Source organism: Choloepus didactylus, chromosome 4, assembly GCF_015220235.1.
Source record: "Choloepus didactylus isolate mChoDid1 chromosome 4, mChoDid1.pri, whole genome shotgun sequence".
Lineage (NCBI taxonomy): Eukaryota > Metazoa > Chordata > Mammalia > Pilosa > Megalonychidae > Choloepus > Choloepus didactylus.
Window position 1 is genome coordinate 136411069 of NC_051310.1, and position 19070 is coordinate 136430138.

Here is a 19070-nt window from a genome sequence, read left to right on the forward strand (position 1 = left end):
ACAATGAATCAGTGACTTCAAGGACCACAGAATGGAAAATGAAAAGACAAAAGAAAGAATGGGGGAAAAATCAAAAAAATCAAAATGGACCTCAGGGATATGATAGATAAAATAAAATGTCCAAATATAAGATTCATTGGTGTCCCAGAAGGGGAAGAGAAGGGTAAAGGTATAGAAAGAGTATTCAAATAAATTGTTGGGGAAAACTTCCCCAACCTTCTACAGAATATAAATACACAAAGCATAAATGCCCAGCGAACTCCAAATAGAATATTCCACTCCAAGACATATTCTGATCAGACTGTCAAATACTGAGGAGAAGGAGCAAGTTCTGAAAGCAGCAAGAGAAAAGCAATTCACCATATACAAAGGAAACAACATAAGACTAAGTGTGACTACTCAGCAGCCACCATGGAGGCGAGAAGGCAGTGGCATGACATATTTAAAATTCTGAGAGAGAAAAATTTCCAACCAAGAATACTTTATCCAGCAAAACTCTGCTTCATATTTGAGGGAGAGCTTAAATTTTTCACAGACAAACAATTGCTGAGAGATTTTGCTAATAAAAGACCTGCCCTACTTCAGACACTAAAGGGAGCTCTACCAACAGAGAAGCAAAGAAAGGAGAGAGAGATATAGTGAAAGGTTCAATACTAAAGAGATTCAATATTCGTTCATTAAAGGACAATAAGAGACAGGGAGGAAAAATATATCTGACGAACATAAACCAAAGAAGACAAACACTGGCAAAACTAAAGGAAGCAATGGACATTTCCACAATAATTGTGAGAGACTTCAACTCATCACTCTCTCCTATAGATACATCAACCAGACAGAAGACCAATAAGGAAATTGAAAACCTAAACAATCTGATAAATGAATTTGATTTAACAGACTTATATAGAGCATTACATCCCAAATCACCAGGATATACATTCTTCTCTAGTGGTCACGGAACTTTCTCCAGAATAGACCATATGCTGGGGCATAAAATAAGCCTCAATAAATTAAAAAAAAAAATTGGAATTATTCAAAGCACATTCTCTGACCACAATGGAATATAATTAGAAGTCAGTAACCATCATAGACTTAGAAAATTCACAAACACCTGGAGGTTAAACAACAGACTCCTAAAATAAATGGTTTATAATGTAGAATGTAGGGGAACTAGTGACAGAGAGCAATTAATGAAGAGGGAAAGATAACCCAATAAGAACAGATAAGCTATCGTGGGTAAATTTAACATCTGGGAATGCCCAGGAAGGACTATGGTTGTTAATCTCTGATGGGTATGGTAGGAACAATTTCACAGAAATGTTGCTATATTAGGTTATTTTCTTGGGGTAGAGTAGGAACATGTTGGAAGTAAAGTAGTTATTTTAGGCTAGTTGTCTTTTTCTTACTCCCTTGTTATGGTTTGTTTGAAATGTTTTTTTATTGTATATCTTTTTTAAAAATTTTTATTTTGCTATAGTTAATTTAAAAAGAAAGTTAATTAAAAAAAAATGAAAAAAATATGCAGAGCCCACTTGAGGAGCTGGTGGAGAATACAGGGGTTTTGGGCTTCCCCACCTCAATGGTTGCTGATGTGCTCACAGACATAGGGGACTGGTGGTTTGATGGGCTGAGCCCTCTACCACAGGACTTGCCCTTGAGAAGACAGTTGCTGCAAAGGAGAGGCTAGGCCTCCCTATAATTGTGCCAAGAGCCTCCTCCCGAATGCTTCTTTGTTACTCAGATGTGGCCCTTTCTCTCTAGCTAAGCCAACTTGAAAGGTGAAGTCACTGCCCTCCCCACTAAGTGGGATTTGACACCCAGGGGAGTAAATCTTCCTGGCAACGTGGAATATGACTCCCGGGGAGGAATGTAGACCCGGCATCTTGGGATGGAGAACATTTTCTTGACCAAAAGGGGGAAGTGAAAGGAAATGAAATAAGCTTCAGTGGCAGAGAGATTCCAGAAGGAGCTGAGAGGTCACTCTGGTGGGCACTCTTACCCACAATATGGACAACCCTTTTTAGGTTCCAGTGAATTGGAGTAGCTAGCAGTAAATACCTGAAACTATCAAACTACAACCCAGAACCCATGAATCTTGTAGACAATTGTATAGAAATGTAGCTTATGAGGGGTGACAATGCGATTGGGAAAGCCATATGGACCATACTCCCCTTTGTCCAGTTTATGGATGGATGAGTAGAAAAATGGTGGAAGGAAAAAAAAAAAACACCCAGTGTTCTTTTTTAAATTGTTCTTTTTCACTTTAATTTTTATTCTTATTATTTGTGTGTGTGTGTTAATGAAAATGTCAAAAATTAATTTTGGTGATGAATGCACAAAATCTACTGGTACTGTAAACAATTGAATGTACGCTTTGTTTTGCGTAACTGCATGGTATATGAATATATCTCAATATAAATGATTTAAAAAAAAACAGGAAAAAAAAAAGATACAATGACAATGAAATGCAATACATGATCCTGGATGAGATTGAACAAAGGAGGAGAAAAGACTCAAAGGTACTTTACTGGGACATATGAAAAAATTGGAATACAGACTGTAAGCTTTATTTCGAGGTTAAACGTCTTGAACTTTAGATTCACTAGTGTAACTTAAGGTGGTTACACTAGTGAATATTCTGTTTTAAGGAAATGTATATAGCAGTAATGTTCAAGGAGCATGATGTATACAACCTATGCTCATGTATTCAGAAAGTGGATTGATAGATTTAGAATGATATGGTATATGTGGCAAAATGTTAAAATTGGTGGGTCTGGGTATCTGGGGTGGGTGGATAGTGGTATGTTGGAGTTCTCAGTATGGGGTTTATATTATTTTTGTTACTGTTCTGTTAGGTTTGAAATTACCTCAAAATAAAAAGTTAAAATAAATAAATAAATACCATCTATAAAAAAAATAAATGAATAAAGAGCGTTTGAAGATAAGTGAAAAAGTAAAACTTGAAACTCCCCAAATAATTAACATTGATAAAAAGAGACTGGAAAATGCAATAAGCTTTCACAAACTCATTAGTAATTTCTTCCAACTTGTTTTCAGGCATTATCTTGTGTGAGCAAGCCTAATTTAAATGTGAAAGGCAAGTCTTCACTTTTGTCCATGCAAGTAATCTTATTGATTCAATTTCACTTACACATGTAACAGAAATAGTTTGCCAAGTTTAGGTATACTTTAATGAGGTCATATTAACAACTGCCTTTTCCGAGGTTTGAAAAAGCTTTCCAAATGTCATAAATGATTTAGGTAAATGAAAATCAACCTTAATTGCAACACCGATCTGTTTTTAAAAGTTTCTCTTTCCTAGAAGTTTCTTTGTAAATGTGACAATTACAATAAAACACAAAAGTTTTAATATGGAAATTATAATAAATCATCTTAGAATTACCTGATTATGGATTGAATATAGATTTGGAAGACAAAGGCTCAGCTTTTCTGTCTACATATGTACTTCTCTTGTAATGTCAATAGAGGCATAGTTTTGAAAAATAATAACATTTTTGATATTTTTATAACCAAATATATTTCAGTGTAAAAGATCAGTAAAAATATGTGTTTATACACTTAGCCTATATTCCCAAAATCTCACATTTTGAAAATTAATTAAAAATACAAACTCATATTTTTCTTATTAAAATTAGGCCAAATTTTTTTTATTTGAAATTTAGAATATAGTCAAATATGTCTCAGTCTCCAAATGTACACAGATATCTTATGTTAATTTTGACATGCTTACTGATTGGATGACATGTGATTACCACCCACTGTAAATAAAAATATTGCTAAAACTATCTGGCTAAATACCACCTTTTCTGAGCTCTCAAAATTTTCAGAAGAAAATAATTTTCACCTTAAATTTTTTGGGTTTTTTTTAAACAATTTTTTTTGATATTTTTAAAAATTCAACTTTATTGAGATAAATTCACAAACCATATAGTCATCCACAGTATACAATCAGTTGTTCACAGTACCATTATATAGTTGTGCATTCATCACCACAATCAATTTTTTTAACATTATCACAAACAAAAAAGAATAAGAATAAAAATTAAAGTATAAAAGAATGCCTAATATCCCTCATCCCTCCCTGTTATTCATTTACTTTTTGTCCTCAATTTTCTGCTCATCCGTCAATACACTGGATAAAGGGAGTGGTAGCCACAAGGTTTTCACAATCACACGGTCACACAATGTAAGCCATATAGCTATACAATTGTCTTCAAGAATCATGGCTACTGGGTTGCAGTTCAACAGTTTCAGGTATTTCCTTCTAGCTATTGCAATACAGTAAAAAGTAAAAAGGGATATCTATATAATGCATGAGAATAACCTCCAGAATGACCTCTCTGCTCTATTAGAAATCACTCAGCCACTGAAACTTTTTTTGTTTTATTTCTCTTCCCCTTTTGGTCCAAGAAAGCTTTCTGAATCCCATGATGCCAGGGCCAAGCTCATCCCCATGAGTCATGTCCCACACTTCCGGGGAGATTTAGACCCCTGGGAATCATGTCCCATGCAGGGGGGAGGCAGTGAGTTTACCTACAGAGTTGGCTTAGAGAGGCCATATCTGAGCAACAAAAGAGGAAGAATTATGACATTTTGCTGAAAGAACTGACCTGGCTAAATGATAGCTGACATATGGAGGAGAGAGGAATGAAATGAGTCAAAGCAGTTTCTCAGATTTCTACTTTAGAAACTATCAGAGGATGATGTGATATGCATGTAAGGTCTGTTGATATGAATTTTAGTATAAAATTAGGTAAAATATAAGTTACAGAGACTTTTTTTCAAGCATAAAGAAATTTTGATAACTAATAAATGTAATATAATATTTGCATAATATTAGATTTTGTGGACAGATTTTTTTTTTAAACTTTTTGTTTTTTCATACTTTTTTGTTCTGAATGTGTAACATTTTCATAGGCCATTTTTTTTAACATTCATTTTTATTGAGATATATTCACATACCTTGCAAAGTGTACATTCAATTGTTCACAGTACCATTATATAGTCGTGCGTTCATCCCCAAAATTAATTTTTGAACATTTTCATTACCACACACACAAAAATAATAAGAATAAAAATTAAAGTGAAAAAGAACAATTAAAGTAAAAAAGAACACTGGGTGCCTTTTTTTTTTTTTTTTGCCCCCATTTTTCTACTCATCCATCCATACACTGGACAAAGAGGAGTGTGGTCACAGAGCTTTCCCAATCAGATTGTCACCCCTCATAAGCTACATTTTTATACAATTATCTTCAAGATTCAAGGATTCTGGGTTGTATAAACAATTTTTTAAAAGCTAAACTTAGAGTACCAGACTCAAAGTAAAGTTCTTTTAGCTTTGTTTATGCCAATTATAAATCTTAAATTTTTATGTAGATGAATTTATCAGTTTTCCTTCATGGTTTATAGATTTGGGGTCCTGGGTAGAAAGGTCTTCTATACTCCAAATTAAATTATGTATATTCACATATTATTTCTTCTAGGGTGTGCCGGTTTGAATGTGTTATGTCCCCCAGAAAAAGCCATATTCTTTGATGCAATCTTGTGGGGCAGACATAATAGTGGGGATTAAGTTGGAACATTTGGATTATGTTGTTTGCATGGAGATGTGCCCCACCCAACTGTAGATGATAACTGATGGGATATTTCCATGGAGGTGTGGTCCCACCCATTCAGGGTGGGCCTTGATCAGTGGAGCCATATAAACGTGCTGACTCAAAGAGACTGAAAAGAGTGCAGCTGTGAGTGACATTTTGAAGAGGAGCAAGCTTGCTAGAGAGGAACGTCCTGGGAGAAAGCCATTTTGAAACCAGAACTTTGGAGCAGACGCCACCCACGTGCCTTCCCAGCTAACAGAGGTTTTCCAGATGCCGTTGGCCATCCTCCAGTGAAGGTACCTGGTTACTGATGTGTTACCTTGGACACTTTATGGCCTTAAGACTGTAACTGTATATCCAAATAAACCCCCTTTTTATAAAAGCCAATCCATCTCTGGTGTTTTGCATTCCGCAGCATTAGCAAACTAGAACATAGGGCTTTTGAGGTTTAATTTTTTTCATGTTTAAATCTTTGATCTATTAATACTTATTTTGGAATAAACATGTTTTCAATATAGATTTTATTTATGTTTTTAGTCAAATCTGTCTTTAAAATAATGATTTTTGTTTTCTTGGGGAAACATTTCTTGGGAGCAACATAGAGAATGGACTAGAGTAGGATGTGCCCAGGTGGCAGGCAAGAGTCCGTGAGAACCTGACCTGAAGAAGCCTCTGAGGGGAGGGACATCATTTTTCATTTCAATTCAGCTCAATCAACATTTATTGAGACTCCTACTATGTTCAAGATACTGGGTTTAAATGCTGGGGTGCAAGGTGAAGACTATACATCCCTGTTCTCAAGTGGGAATGATAAACACATAATTTTTTTTTTTAAAACAGGTTTTATTTTTCAGAGCAGATTTAAGTTTACAGAAAAATTGCACAGAAAGTACAGAGTTCCAATATATACCACCTCCCCAATCCCCACAGCTTCCCCCATTATTAACATGTTGGATTAGTGTGGTAAATTTGTTACAATTGAGGAACCAATATTGATAAATCTAATGTATTTTAAAAATCTGATTCAATAATCCTGTTTACCTGTCTGTACTTCTTACTTTATGATAAGTTCTAAGTGGCCATGGGTGGCACCTGTCTTATAGCTTTACCCCAAAGCCTAACACAAGGCCTGGTTAAACAATGGCATGAAAATTAGAAAATCTAGGGGATCAGGAGGCAAGTGAGGCTCCAGACAAGGGTAGATGACTTTTACAAAAGCCACAGATCCCCAAGTGAAACTTCCATCAGTCAGAGCAGGGCTGTGGTCTTGAAGATTAAGGTCTGATCCACCTGCTTTGGTACTAATTGGTACAGAAAGTCCATTCACAAAGAAAACCTACATGTAGGAAATGGGTCTCCCTAAGACCTGGTCTTTACAGCAGTTTAATACATCATTCTGGAATACTGAAATTTACCATTTGGCCCTTTGGTTAATAAGACCAAAGTAAGTTATCAGTAAGTCCTTGAGAGAAACAGCTGAATAACATTACCAAAAAGGCCTGAACCCAATTCAGAGCTTTGAAAAGTTTTTCAGATTTCAAGCTACTTAAAATTTTTCTCCCAGTCATACAATTCTGGGCTATAGAAAACTTTTGAAACAAGTGTTTCCCTTTAGAGGCATCATGAACCATGGCCCTAATGTGCATTTTGCTATGGAGGAATTAGCTTAACTTCTGTTTTTATTCAGAAGTTTTACAAAGTCATGTGGGTCTCAGCTGAACACAAGATGTGGGCACGGAACCCAGGACCGCTTAGTAGATGGGCCTCAGGTGAGTCTGGTCCAGCAGTACTGATGTGCTTCCTGTTGTTTTGCTTTGTTTTTACTCTTGAGCTTCTGGACCAGATTTCCATTTCAAGACTGTCTGTGTAATTGATGCAGACGTGTTTTTACCTTGAAGATCTGCCTTCTAAATTCACATGGGGTAACTCATCAGTTGGAGCTGGGTAGCATGCAAGCTCACAGAAGCCAGCCACGGTGAACCATAGGGATCCACAAGTTCACTGCCCTGAAGCTCCAAGAACTTGGTTGTTAGGCCGCTTCATCAGAATCCACCTTTTCCACCCAATTTAGTTGGACTAAAATCCAGTGATTCAATGGAACATAACCTCACCACGTTCTATAAATGGTGTGGAAAACGGGGGTCTTTTTAAACATCTGCCCCTAGATTGAGCATTGCCACTCTAATTTGCAGCCCCGAGTCCTGGCAACCCTTTAAAACTCCATAAAGTCTACTCACAACCTTGGATAGTTGAAAATGTAGCTTCTTTCTCTTTCACGGGTTTTCTTTATCATTCCATTATGTTCTTATACTTCTACCAAGATGCAAGGGGCGTGGGGGGGGTGCTAGCCCTTTAATGGGAGAGCAGGGGAGGGGCTAGGACTCTTAAAGTCAGCAGAAGCAAATAGGCCCGGCCTAGGCAGCGATGGCTAAACTAAGCCGACAGGTTGGCAACAGTCAGGCGGTGAGTAGCAGCAACTATGTGGCTTATGGAATCCCCTCACTGTGCACAGATGGTTGCCTATGGTGTCTGTGTGGGATGTGCCTCTCCTCCAACTCCTAGCCCTGACCCCCATCTCTGCCCTTGGCAGGACCTCCCCCTAGAGCTGGGCTGGTGTGGTTTGAGGGTGGGGGTTTTATGGCAGTCTGAGTACCCAGGGTCTCACTCCAACACTTCTCTGAGGAGGGGTTAGTCTCTGGTATTTCCCCCATCCCAGGTTTACCTTCTTGAGAGTGACAGTGCTCTTTCACTGGAGGAAACAGCCATGGAGGAAGTCCACCACCCTGCCAAGATGAAATGCCTTGAAGGTACCACCAAAGAGACCCTGGTGTCTGGATAAAAAGCATGGGGGTGCAGAGGCTTGCTGGCACGGCTCAGTGGATGGATATGGGCTTGGGCGTCCAGAAGAGTTGGGAGTGATTCCTAAATCCTCCCCCACTTATTAGTTACTTCTCTACATCACTCTGAGCAACTGGGATCACTTTTCTAGGCCTTGATTTCCTCATTTATATAGTGAAATCATTGATAACAGCCTCGTAGGACTGTTTGAGAGTTAAATGAATTTATGTTTAAGTATCTGGCACACAGAAAGGTTAAATTGCAATGAGTTAGGGCAGCTGAAACTTAGTTGACTGAAGAGGACTGTGGGGTGAGGGAGAGGAGGTGGAAAGCCTGTGGTGGTACTTAATGAGGATATTGAAGAGGGGAATTGGAAAGGGAAGGCGTTTGGCATCTGCCAGGTTCTGTTTGTTCTAGGAGAATGGTTTAGGGCACCTTGGGGAAGGGATGCTAAGCTAAGCCCAGAGAGTAGGAGGTGGTGTTTGAAATGTTGCTGGAGAACACTTAGGAACAGAAGTGATGCTGAGAAGCAGCCTCTCTAGATGAGGCTCCTCACACCTGAGCCCCTACCTTGCTTCTTTAACAAACCAAGGGCCAGGCAAGTCCTATGGTCCCCTGGCTCCTGAGAAGGAGCTGGTGCCTAACTTCCAGTTGGAGGAAGAGGAGGAGGAGGAGGATCTGGATCCAGATCCAGACCCAGAGGAGGAAGAGGAAGAAGAAGAAGAGGAAGAGAAAGATCTCAGGGATCCAGCTGTGCTCAGTGCTGTCCCTAACACCCAGGTACTGAGGTGGGAGGTTGGGGAGTTGTCTTGAACTGTCTGTGGCTCCCTGACTATCACTAAACATCCCTCTCCTCTTCTTCACCTTTTTCTAAGACAGTTTCTGGATTAACAGTTTCTATTTCAGGCTAGAATCTGAATAGGATCTCTCTCCTTCCTTCCCTCTTTTCTCCTGTCTCTCACTTGGTTTCTGATGCCATCCTCACATTAGAATCAGGTCCTAGTGGGGCTGTGCATTGCCCATATGAGGTGGCCTTGCTACTTGGGGCTGGAGGTGAGTCATCTTTGCCTGACCCTGGGCCCCCTGTGTATCAGCAGTTCACTGCTGATATTCCATCCATTAGATTCCCACAACCAATGGTGAGACAAGGACTCCCATGCAGAAAGGTGGCTCACACCTTCCTTCAACCTACTTCTGAGATACCATCTAGCTTCCTCTCAGGGAAAGTAGAGGGGTCCTGGCCCAGAGGACTTTGCGTATGAGGGAGGCCCAGGCTGCCACTTTCCTGGATGTTGGAAATGGCTGGTCTTGTTGCTTTCCTACTCCCCCATGGGCACAGGTGTAGATAGATGACACCATAGGGGGGCCCTTCCAGCCTGGGTTTCCCTCTCTCCTCTTCCAGAGAGGACATCCAGGCTCCCCTGGAATCAAAACCCCTGGTGTGCTGGGGATGTCACCAGCCTCTCTGCATTTTCTGTGGCAGGTGAGTCTGCTCCATTCTCTGTTCTGTGAGAAGGTGACTGGGTGCTGAAAAAGATTCCATCCCTGAGTGTGCTTAGTCTATTCTTAAGTTTGCCCTGGAAGGTGGGAGTAGACCCAGCATGTAAGAGAGCTCAGTAAATGACAGAGGTGGTGTGCCCAATCAGGGGCATGGGTGGACTTCTTAAGTGGTACTGGGACAATGGCTGTTCATATGAAAAAAGACAAAGCTAGATCCCTACTCCTGCCTTACAAAATATTCCAGCAGGTGAGCAGCACTGAGCTTAGGGTTAGAAGATGACCATGGGAACATGGCCCTGGTATGGAGGAATTCAAAGACCAAGAAATCACACAGGGAGAACTTAGAAGGGAGCTACAACTTTGAGGAGGACTTCCGATGAGCACTGCCCTTGTGGCTGAAGACACAAGAGCCTGAGAGAAGACTATTAGAGGAGAGGAGGGGTGTCAATAGTAGGAAAAGCACATGCCCCCACATTTGGCAGAGACTGCAGGGCTGTGCTCCCTAGGAGGTGACAAACTCTGTGGGAAACAAGGATAGGATCCACAGTCTGGTGCCTTCACAGGTGGCCAGTGGACCCTCCCCACCAAGATGGCAAAATGTTGGGTGAGGTTCTTGAGGGAAAAGGTAGGTGGGAAAAGAACTGAGCTTTAGCAGGAAGAGCAGCATTCTGTTGGTGAAGATGACCCTTGCCCAGACCTTTTAATTCCTCTCTCAGACTCTCGACTACCTGTCGCCTGTCCCCTTCCGGTCTGCATTTCCCAACGCCAGCTCTCCAGCGCGACACTTTGGACCTCGACTGCCCTCACTGGACCCATCTCTCTTCTACAGCCCACCAACCTCATGGACCCCTAGGTTCAGGTACTGGTTCAGGGTGCAAGGGTGCCAGGGACTCCAATTTCAGGGACACTAAGTTATTCCCTGGAGGCCTCAGGAGGCAGTAGCTGAGTTGAAGTGGGGATTTCTACCAGCTGCCACAGAAAAATACTTTAAAAATTTTAGTAACAGAAGTCTGAGATATGGTCCAATTCCTTCTCTCTCTCACAGATTAGGGAATGGAGGCCAGGGAGATTAAAAGGAACCTATTTGAGGCCAGCCAGCTTAGCAGAATCAAGACTAGGACTTAGAACTCCTGATAACTAGACAGAAGGCTTTCCACTGTGGCAAGAAGGTTTCCTGCAGCCAAGTAACAGGAAATCATATCTTGGCAGGGAATGTAAACCCTACTGAGCTAGGATTATGAGTTTTCATGGGGCTGACTTTGGGGAGGCAAATAAACAGATAGGGTTCCCTTAAATGTCCAGCTGAAGCTTCCAGAAGCTGAATAAGTTTGAGGGAGCTGAGAGTTTCCTTTCACCCAACCCAAGATTCTTTTTAAGTTTCCCCAGCCATCTGACCAAGCTCCACCCTCAGCACCAACGGATCTTGCAGCAGCAGCAGCAGCAGTGTGGTCGCACACTGAGGTAAAGTCTAAATGAGCAGAGTTGAGGAGTGCCCGTCTGCATGCTGAGCATTCCCTTGTGAGCAGGCATCTACCCCCAAAGCCCCTGCACAGTTAAGGTTCTCATATTCTTGTCCACCTCTGCACTCTGCCCCATCCTTCCCAGAGAGCCCTGCTCACCCCTCCTTGGGGTTGACTGTGGCAGGGGTGGGTAGGTCTAAAGGGATGCTCCTCCTGGCTTGAAGTCCCCCAGCCAAGAAGCCTTGGTCTCAGCAGCCAGACCTCTATGCTAACCTCATGACCCGAAAAGAGAAGGACTGGGTGATAAAAGTGCAGATGGTTCAGCTGCAGAGTGAGAACCCCCGTCTGGATGACTATTACTACCAGGTGAGCCCCAGGGTGCTCTTCCCAGCCTCTGTTCTGGGGGTCAGATGGGGCCGTACTCCATAGGCCCTCTCTGATCTTCTCTTCTGAGAAAGACTCATGGAGGCCTTGTTGGGTGGGGACGGTATTTCTAATGTTGACCCCTGCCAATCTCAATCCCCCATTCTCCGACAATTCAGCCAAATGGGATTATTTACCATTCTCTAAACATACCCTGAGGTTTCATTTCCATCCTTTCATGAGAATTTCCCCTGTTTAGTCTGGGAATATGGCCTTTCTGTCCTTTGTACTCTTTTGTGGATCTTAGAAATGTTTTGTAATAAATATTCATCTACTTGTCTCTTTCTTTTTATGATCTAAAAACATAAGATCCTAAAAAGTAGGACTCAATTTGTTGAACTGAACATATGCTGGCAAATACACTATTTTTTCCTGTTTTCTACCTCCCCTTTATTTATGGGGCAAAGGTCACTTTGTCCATGGATTTTTGGGTTGTCTAGGCTGTGTTTCATTTCTCTTCAACTTCCACAAGCCCCCTACCAAGGTCCCCATCTTTATTTTCTTCCCACTTATGTTAGTTTTTCCCTTTCTTTTCACCAAGCTTCAAATACCCTCTATTTGCCAAAGTCATTGGAAGTGAAAAAGCTCATTTTGTCCTCTTGTCTCTTCTAGCATTGCCCTTAAGTGAAGGAACCTTATTCAGGTCCTTGTTTGACTCACAGTCAGTGGCTGCATTTTAGCTGGGGGAGTTTTCAGATTTCTTGAAGAAGATATTAGAGCTTCTGAGCAAATTCACAGAAGTGTAAATCTGACTTAGAGGACAATTGACAAATAGATCCCTAATGCTAGTTCTGTACTCCAAGATGCTGATTGTCTTCATACCATCAGCTAAGTCTGGTTTTGGAAAGCACAAGTAGAATTACCAGGGGAAAAAAAAGGGAAGGGGGATTACGTGGTGTGCAGTGTAAGTGTGTACTTGGAAATGAGGAATGACAGGAAGGTTGCAAATATTCAAAAAGGTTTGCTTTTTGGCCCTCCACTTTGCTCCCTGCCATGTCTTCTTATCTGGTGGTGATATCTAGGTCTTTAAATACTTGGGGTGGGAAGCCCAAGACAGGTGGTGTGGGCTCCATGGTGCTTAAACTGCTTAGAATAACTGCTGGAAGGGCCTAAGGTGCCAGGATCGTTTCTGGAATAAATGCTGTAGGAAAGCATGTGTTAAGAGGTTGCACTTGAGAACTTTAATTTGAAATTCAGAAGATATGTTTGCTTTCCTGTTACATGGACTTAGGAATATTATCAGAAACTAGAGAGGAAGCAGACAGAAGAAGAGCCACTTGGAAGAAGGAGTCGGGTTGAGTCTCTCAAGCTGGTAACCCCTTACATTCAGAAGTCAGAGGCTTATGAGTCAGGTAGGAACAGGGCTGACCCCCTGAATTGGGCTGGACCTCTGGGTGGACAGAGTGTAGAAAGTGGAGGGGTATATACCTAGCCTGACTTTTCATGCAGTGGTTCGCATTGAGGGTTCTCTGGGCCAGGTAGCAGTGTCAACGTGTTTTAGCCCTCGCCGAGCTATCGATGCTGTATCCCATGGAACCCAAGAGCAGGTAAGAGCACTATGTTCCCAGGATCTTTCTTCTGTCACCTGTCTCAGGGTGGGGGGAAGGTCTGCAGCACTCGTCTGAGTTCAGATTGTGACCTTAGAGTGAGGATGGAGAATTCTGATCAGACTTTGTGTCTAGCCCTTCCAGCTCAATTGGTCCTTGACAAGGTCCTGGACCACTGCTCTGGAGGTGTGACTGATTGCCAGGACTCTTTTCTCCTAGGACACAGGAGCTGCAAGTAGTCAGAGGCTTTGGGTATTATACCTGATTGAGAAGGTAAGATATCAGTTCATTGGGAATAAGCTCCTAAGTTAGCTTTGATAATAGGATATTGTTCCAATTGATCTTTTTTTCTCTTTTCTCATCTTCCAAAATCCCAGATGTTTCTTCAGTTACTAGAGCTAGAGGAGGGCCAGAAGGGTGGGTCTCCACAGCCCTGCTCCTCTGAGCAGCAGAGCAACCAAGTTGAAAAGCTCTTCCAGGCCTTGAAGACCCAGGAGCAGAATAACCTGGAGTGAGTTGGAAGGGCCACACCTGGGCACAGAAGGAAGGCTAAGCAAAGATGTTAGCTTTGCTTCTGGCCATCTCCTCTATGGCTCTCTCCTCTATGCAAGACTCTCAAAATGCTCTCCTATCTCCCTTGCAGGGAGGCAGCAGATGTTTTCCTGCAGGTGCTCTCTGTGAAGAAGGGGAAAGCTCTAGTGGCTCGGCTGCTCCCCTTCCTGCCCCAGGATCAGGCTGTTAGCCTGCTTCTGGCTATCACCCACCATCTGCCCTTCCTGGTCCGGAGGGATGTGGCTGATCAGGTAACAAGGCACTGAGTGGAGAAGAGGATGGTTCAATAAACACATAAGTGATCTCTCTTCCCCTTAACTCCCTACACTGCCAGAGTAGGTGCTGGGCAGTGATGGGATGTTCCTGGCCCCACCAGCCTCAGGTGGAGGACTTACAGAACACACTGCTATAGGAACAGTTGATTTTCTTCAGGCATGATGGGCAAAAGAAAACAAATAGGTGTGCAGTAGCACAGGTGTGAGTGCTGCTGAGGTTTAAGAAGATAAGGACTCCCTGAAGAATATAGGGACTCATGTCAACTTTACCTAGGGAAGGCATTCTAGAATAAATGGGTGTTGGAGGATCCAGTGTTAGGAATGGAGGGACTGGAGTGGTGATGGGCCCAGTAAGTTACCTGACCGGGAAAATGGCAAAGGCAGGGCAACAAGGAAAGCGACTGCAGTCAAGGTAGGATGAGATGAACTTGTAGTGGAGTTCGTGAGAGGTGCTTACTGTATTTTCTTGCAGGCCTTACAAATGTTATTCAAACCTCTGGGAAAATGTATCAGTCACTTGACCTTCCGTGAACTCCTCCAAGGACTTCAGCGATTAATTCTGCTACCTCCTGGCTCCTTAGAGCGGCCGGTCACTGTAGCCCTTCAGAATCAGGTAATATACACTGGGAGGCTTTTCTTGCCACAGATGGCTTCCAGGTGGTATCACTGGTAAGCAATGAGGAAGGGAGTGTTCTCACCTCTCCACAGATCTTATCCTTTGCAGTGCTTCTCAGATTCTAGTGAGCACCAGGATCACCTGGATAGCTTGGTTCCACTGCCAGAGACTTTTTTCATTCAGCAGGGCTTGGGTGGAGTCCATGTGTCTGATTTTCTAACAAGCTCCCTGAGATGATGATGATGCTGGCGTGTGGATCACACTTTGACTAGCATCACTCTAGCAAAGATGTCACCAAACTTTTTTGATTGTATATCCCCTTTACGAGGGCAGAGCCAGGGAAGCACCGAATGCCTAGGGTGAACTAATTTTATTCTGGACTATGTATCACTTGCAGTTTGGAATATCTTTGCTCTATGCCCTGCTGAGTCATGGGGAACAGCTGATATCTCTGGATTCTTCTCTAGAGGAACTGAACAGTGAGCACACAGCTTGGTAAGACCACAGAGTCTTCTTAAATGCTATTCCACTACCCCTGGGATGTGTAGGCGCCAAATGAGGTATTTCCAGAGTAGTGTACTCAAGTATGGGGTAAGGAGGTTGGGCAGAGAAAGGAGAAATTGCAGGATTGTAGCTGTCCTCTTTTTTTTTTTTGTAATGCCCTAGAGTGTTGGTTTCCTGTCTGAGGCAGTGTAACATTATAATTAAGGGAACAAGCTTTAGAGTCAAACAGACCTAGATTTGAATTCTATCACTTATTAGCACTATAACTTCTGGGCTAATTATTTCACTTTGTTTTATCTATAAATTAGGGGTGATGGCACCAACCCCTTAGACTACTTAAGTTTAAATAAGAAGGAAGACTTGTAAAGCACTAAGGATTGCCTGCCTGGTGCACACCTGTTAATTTTTGCAGGGGGTGGGGGATGGTGGGTGGTAGTCGTGGAAGGATAATAAAGACCTTTTGTGTTGAGTCTCAGTTTCCGCATAAATACTAAACGCTCCTTAGGGAAGGACAACCTGCATTACTCAGCTCTGATGTATTTCTTCTTCTCTACCCTCCAGGACAGACATGGTAGTTCTGATAGCCTGGGAGATAGCCCAAATGCCTACAGGGTCTCTGGCAGAACCCTTAGCCTTCCCCAGCAACCTTCTTCCTTTGTTCTGTCATCACGTGGACAAACAGTTGGTGCAGCAGCTGGAGGCCAGGATGGAGTAAGTAATGGCCTCTCGTTCAAGTTCAATCTAGATTCGGTCACTTGCTTCTTCTTTCTTTTAAACTATGAGCATGGGGGATAAACTGCTTTTAGAAGTAGTCCTAGAAACTAGAGCATTTACTGAGTAAGCAGTCTGGCCCAAGTTAGGGCTCTGTGGCTTGTTTCTTCAGACAAATCTTTTAATTTATTCCCAGGCCCTTTGGTCATTTATCATGCTCAGATATGAGGTCAAGAATTAACTTGAGAAACTGAATTGTTCATTTAGTCATTCAAGAAATATTTGAGGTCCAACTATTCTATAACGTAAACATGAACAACATGGAGATCATCCTTGTCTCAGGACTTACCATCTGCTAGAAAGAGCCAGATGTTAAATTGCACAAATATTTTTAAAAATAGAATTGTTTTTAGTTAACACCTGTTCTTTTCGTAGGCTTGCCTGGACCTACTGATCTGGTTGTTCTGGAATATGCATATGTGAGAAACTTAATTATCAGACACTAGCTGTCTGGTCTTTGTGTACAGGGATCCAGAAAAAGTCTCAAGACACTTCTTATGCCTTAATACATTGGAGGACCTGCTCCAAACATTTTCATATCCTTCAAAACCCAGAATGTGCCTAAAAAGAAAGCATGCATAATAAGGTATAATTAAAAAGAGAATTGTGTGTTGAAACTTGTTTTTAAGTTAAGAGCTATAATGAAGGCCATCTGCTGACTTCTGTGTGAATGCTCAAAGGATTAAGTATAAAGGGACAAGGCCTTATGTCCACCATAGTATGATCCTGGCAAATCACTTAAATGTTGCTATTTTTTATAAAGATAAGAAAGTAGCCCTAGCTGAGCAAAAAGGGTTGGATATAAATATCTCCCTTGGGATAGAAAATATCTGGTTTCATTTTGACAAACAAGGTCATAAATTCATCAACAAATACTGGAGTGTCTTTTATGAACCAGGCACTGTTTTAAGCACTAGGCTAGCAGTGGTAACCAACACAAAGTTCCTGCTCTTTTGAGGCTGAATAGGGGCTGACACACAATATCAAGTAGTGTTAAGTGTTATGGTGAACACAAAGCTGGATTTATGAGAGACTGACTGGACTTTAGATTGATCACTCCAGGATGGTCTCTTGAAGGAGGTTACAGTTCAGCTGAGACAAATGTCAAACAGCCAGTAAGGCCAAGATGTGGGGAAAAGTATTTCTCCCAGGCACTACTAAGCTCAAATCCCCGAAAGTGAGAATGAACTTGGTCTGTCCCAGGAAAAAAACACAGAGAAAGGGGAGGGGTGACGAAATTGGAGAGAAATAGGCAAGTTCTAAATTTGTAAGCCATAAGAAAGAAATCTGAATTTCTAACTGTGATGGAAGTCTCAGAGGATTTTTAAACAGGGAAGTGACATGTGATTTAGTTTTTAAAAGATCACTCTGATGGCTGTTAAGAGAAGAAGAGAGGGAGCAAGTTAGAATGTTTGGAGGCTGTTCAACAACCCAGGCAAGAACTGAATAATAGGGGAGATGGAAAGCGGAGAAGAGATTTGGAATATGTCTTGAAAGAAAGAGTCGACAGTCATTGCTGATGAACTGGATGGGGAGGGGGGATGGGAGTGGCTAAGAATCAAGGATATTCCAGATTTTTAGCTTGAGTACAATGTAGGGTTTTCCTTACTGACGTGGGAAAGATTAGGAGAAAAATGGATTTGTAGGACGTTAAAAATCAACATTTGTTTTAGACACTTTATATTTGAGGTCTGTTAGAAATCTAAGAAGATATATTAAGTAGGTGGTTAAACATGAGTCTAGAGTTGAAGGAAAAGGGCAGGAACACAAGTGGGAGCTATTGGCATCAAGAAGGTATTCAATTCCAGGAAAACAGGAGAGATTATTTAAGAAGAAAAGCCAACACAGGAGACTGAGGAAAAGTTATTAGTGAAATAGTTAGAAAACGAAGGAAGTGGTACTGAATTAAAAAAAAGTACTTTGAGACAAGTGGTTGATTGTAGGAATGATGATACAGAGGTGACTGTTGGTTGTGACAATACAGAGATCACTGGAAACCTCCCGTAGTGCTTTAGGTGGGTTGGTGGAAATGGCAGCCTGATTGGAGGGTTTAAAGTGAAAATGGAGATGAGGAAAGAGGAAGTACAAAGGCAAGTTGGAATTTTGCTAAAAGGGAAGCAGGAAAACTTGGCAGTAGGTAGTGACTGAAGTGGGTTAAGGGAAGATTTCCTCTTCTTTTTTTAAGCTGGGCAATTTACAGTATGTTTGCATGCTAGTGAAAGCACCCCTATAAAGAGGGAGAAAACGATGCAGGGGAAAAAATGATTTTACAGAAACAAGGTCCAAAAAAAAAAAAAAAAAAAAAAATGAGGGTGGGAACCAGACCACAAAGCATGGGCGTGAAAAAAGAATGCGTTGGTAAGAAAAGTACTGCTGTTTGGAGACCTGTCCAAAATGACTACTCCACACTTCTTTCTGCAATCCCCTTTGCTCCTTTCCCTCTCTGCCGACAACCTTGGATCATACTTTCCCGAGAGAACTAAGGAATGTAACCCCTTACCTACACAGTCTCCCAGCCTGTTACAACGGATATCATAAAGCCTGAAGGCCTACCCTAGGCTGCTCAACAAGCCTTCATATATTTCAGGATAACTAAACAAAGAATGGTTCTGGGCCGAAGACAGATGAGGCTTTGCCTGAGTCAAAGCAGGAAATTACTGTGGCTGGATAGGTGAGGTGGGTGGGCCAGTTTGGTTTACTGTGATAGTTTAGGCAAGAACAGCTGAAGATGCAAATTAGAGTAGTGGCAGTAAAGAGAGAGGCGGCTACATAGTTTCTGAGGATTTCACCACCTGATGAGATGAAAGCGGTATGGGTGGGTGAGACCGCCTCCCCCTCCTGGAGCACCGGCTGGGAATGTAACGCGATAGTCACGAGACAGGACTCACGCACAAATACACTGCGCATGCTCAGGAGCAAATCCCAGCGCTTGCAGCCGAGTACTGAGTGGGTCGGCCGCTGGTAAGCGG

At 42.0% G+C, this 19070-nt stretch overlaps 1 protein-coding gene across 1 annotated transcript; it reads left to right on the top strand.

Annotated features, from left to right (window-relative positions):
- The first annotated feature begins 8406 nt into the window (after window positions 1-8406).
- PATL2 (PAT1 homolog 2) lies at window positions 8407-19066 on the top strand. Its single transcript, XM_037835100.1, has 15 exons — window positions 8407-8422; window positions 9046-9233; window positions 9856-9936; window positions 10670-10812; window positions 11340-11414; window positions 11638-11779; window positions 13068-13188; window positions 13286-13383; window positions 13603-13656; window positions 13761-13894; window positions 14027-14186; window positions 14683-14823; window positions 15224-15321; window positions 15892-16041; window positions 18946-19066. The coding sequence occupies exons 1-15, from the start codon at window positions 8407-8409 to the stop codon at window positions 19064-19066; spliced, it is 1722 nt and encodes a 573-aa protein (XP_037691028.1).
- Window positions 19067-19070: the final 4 nt, after the last annotated feature.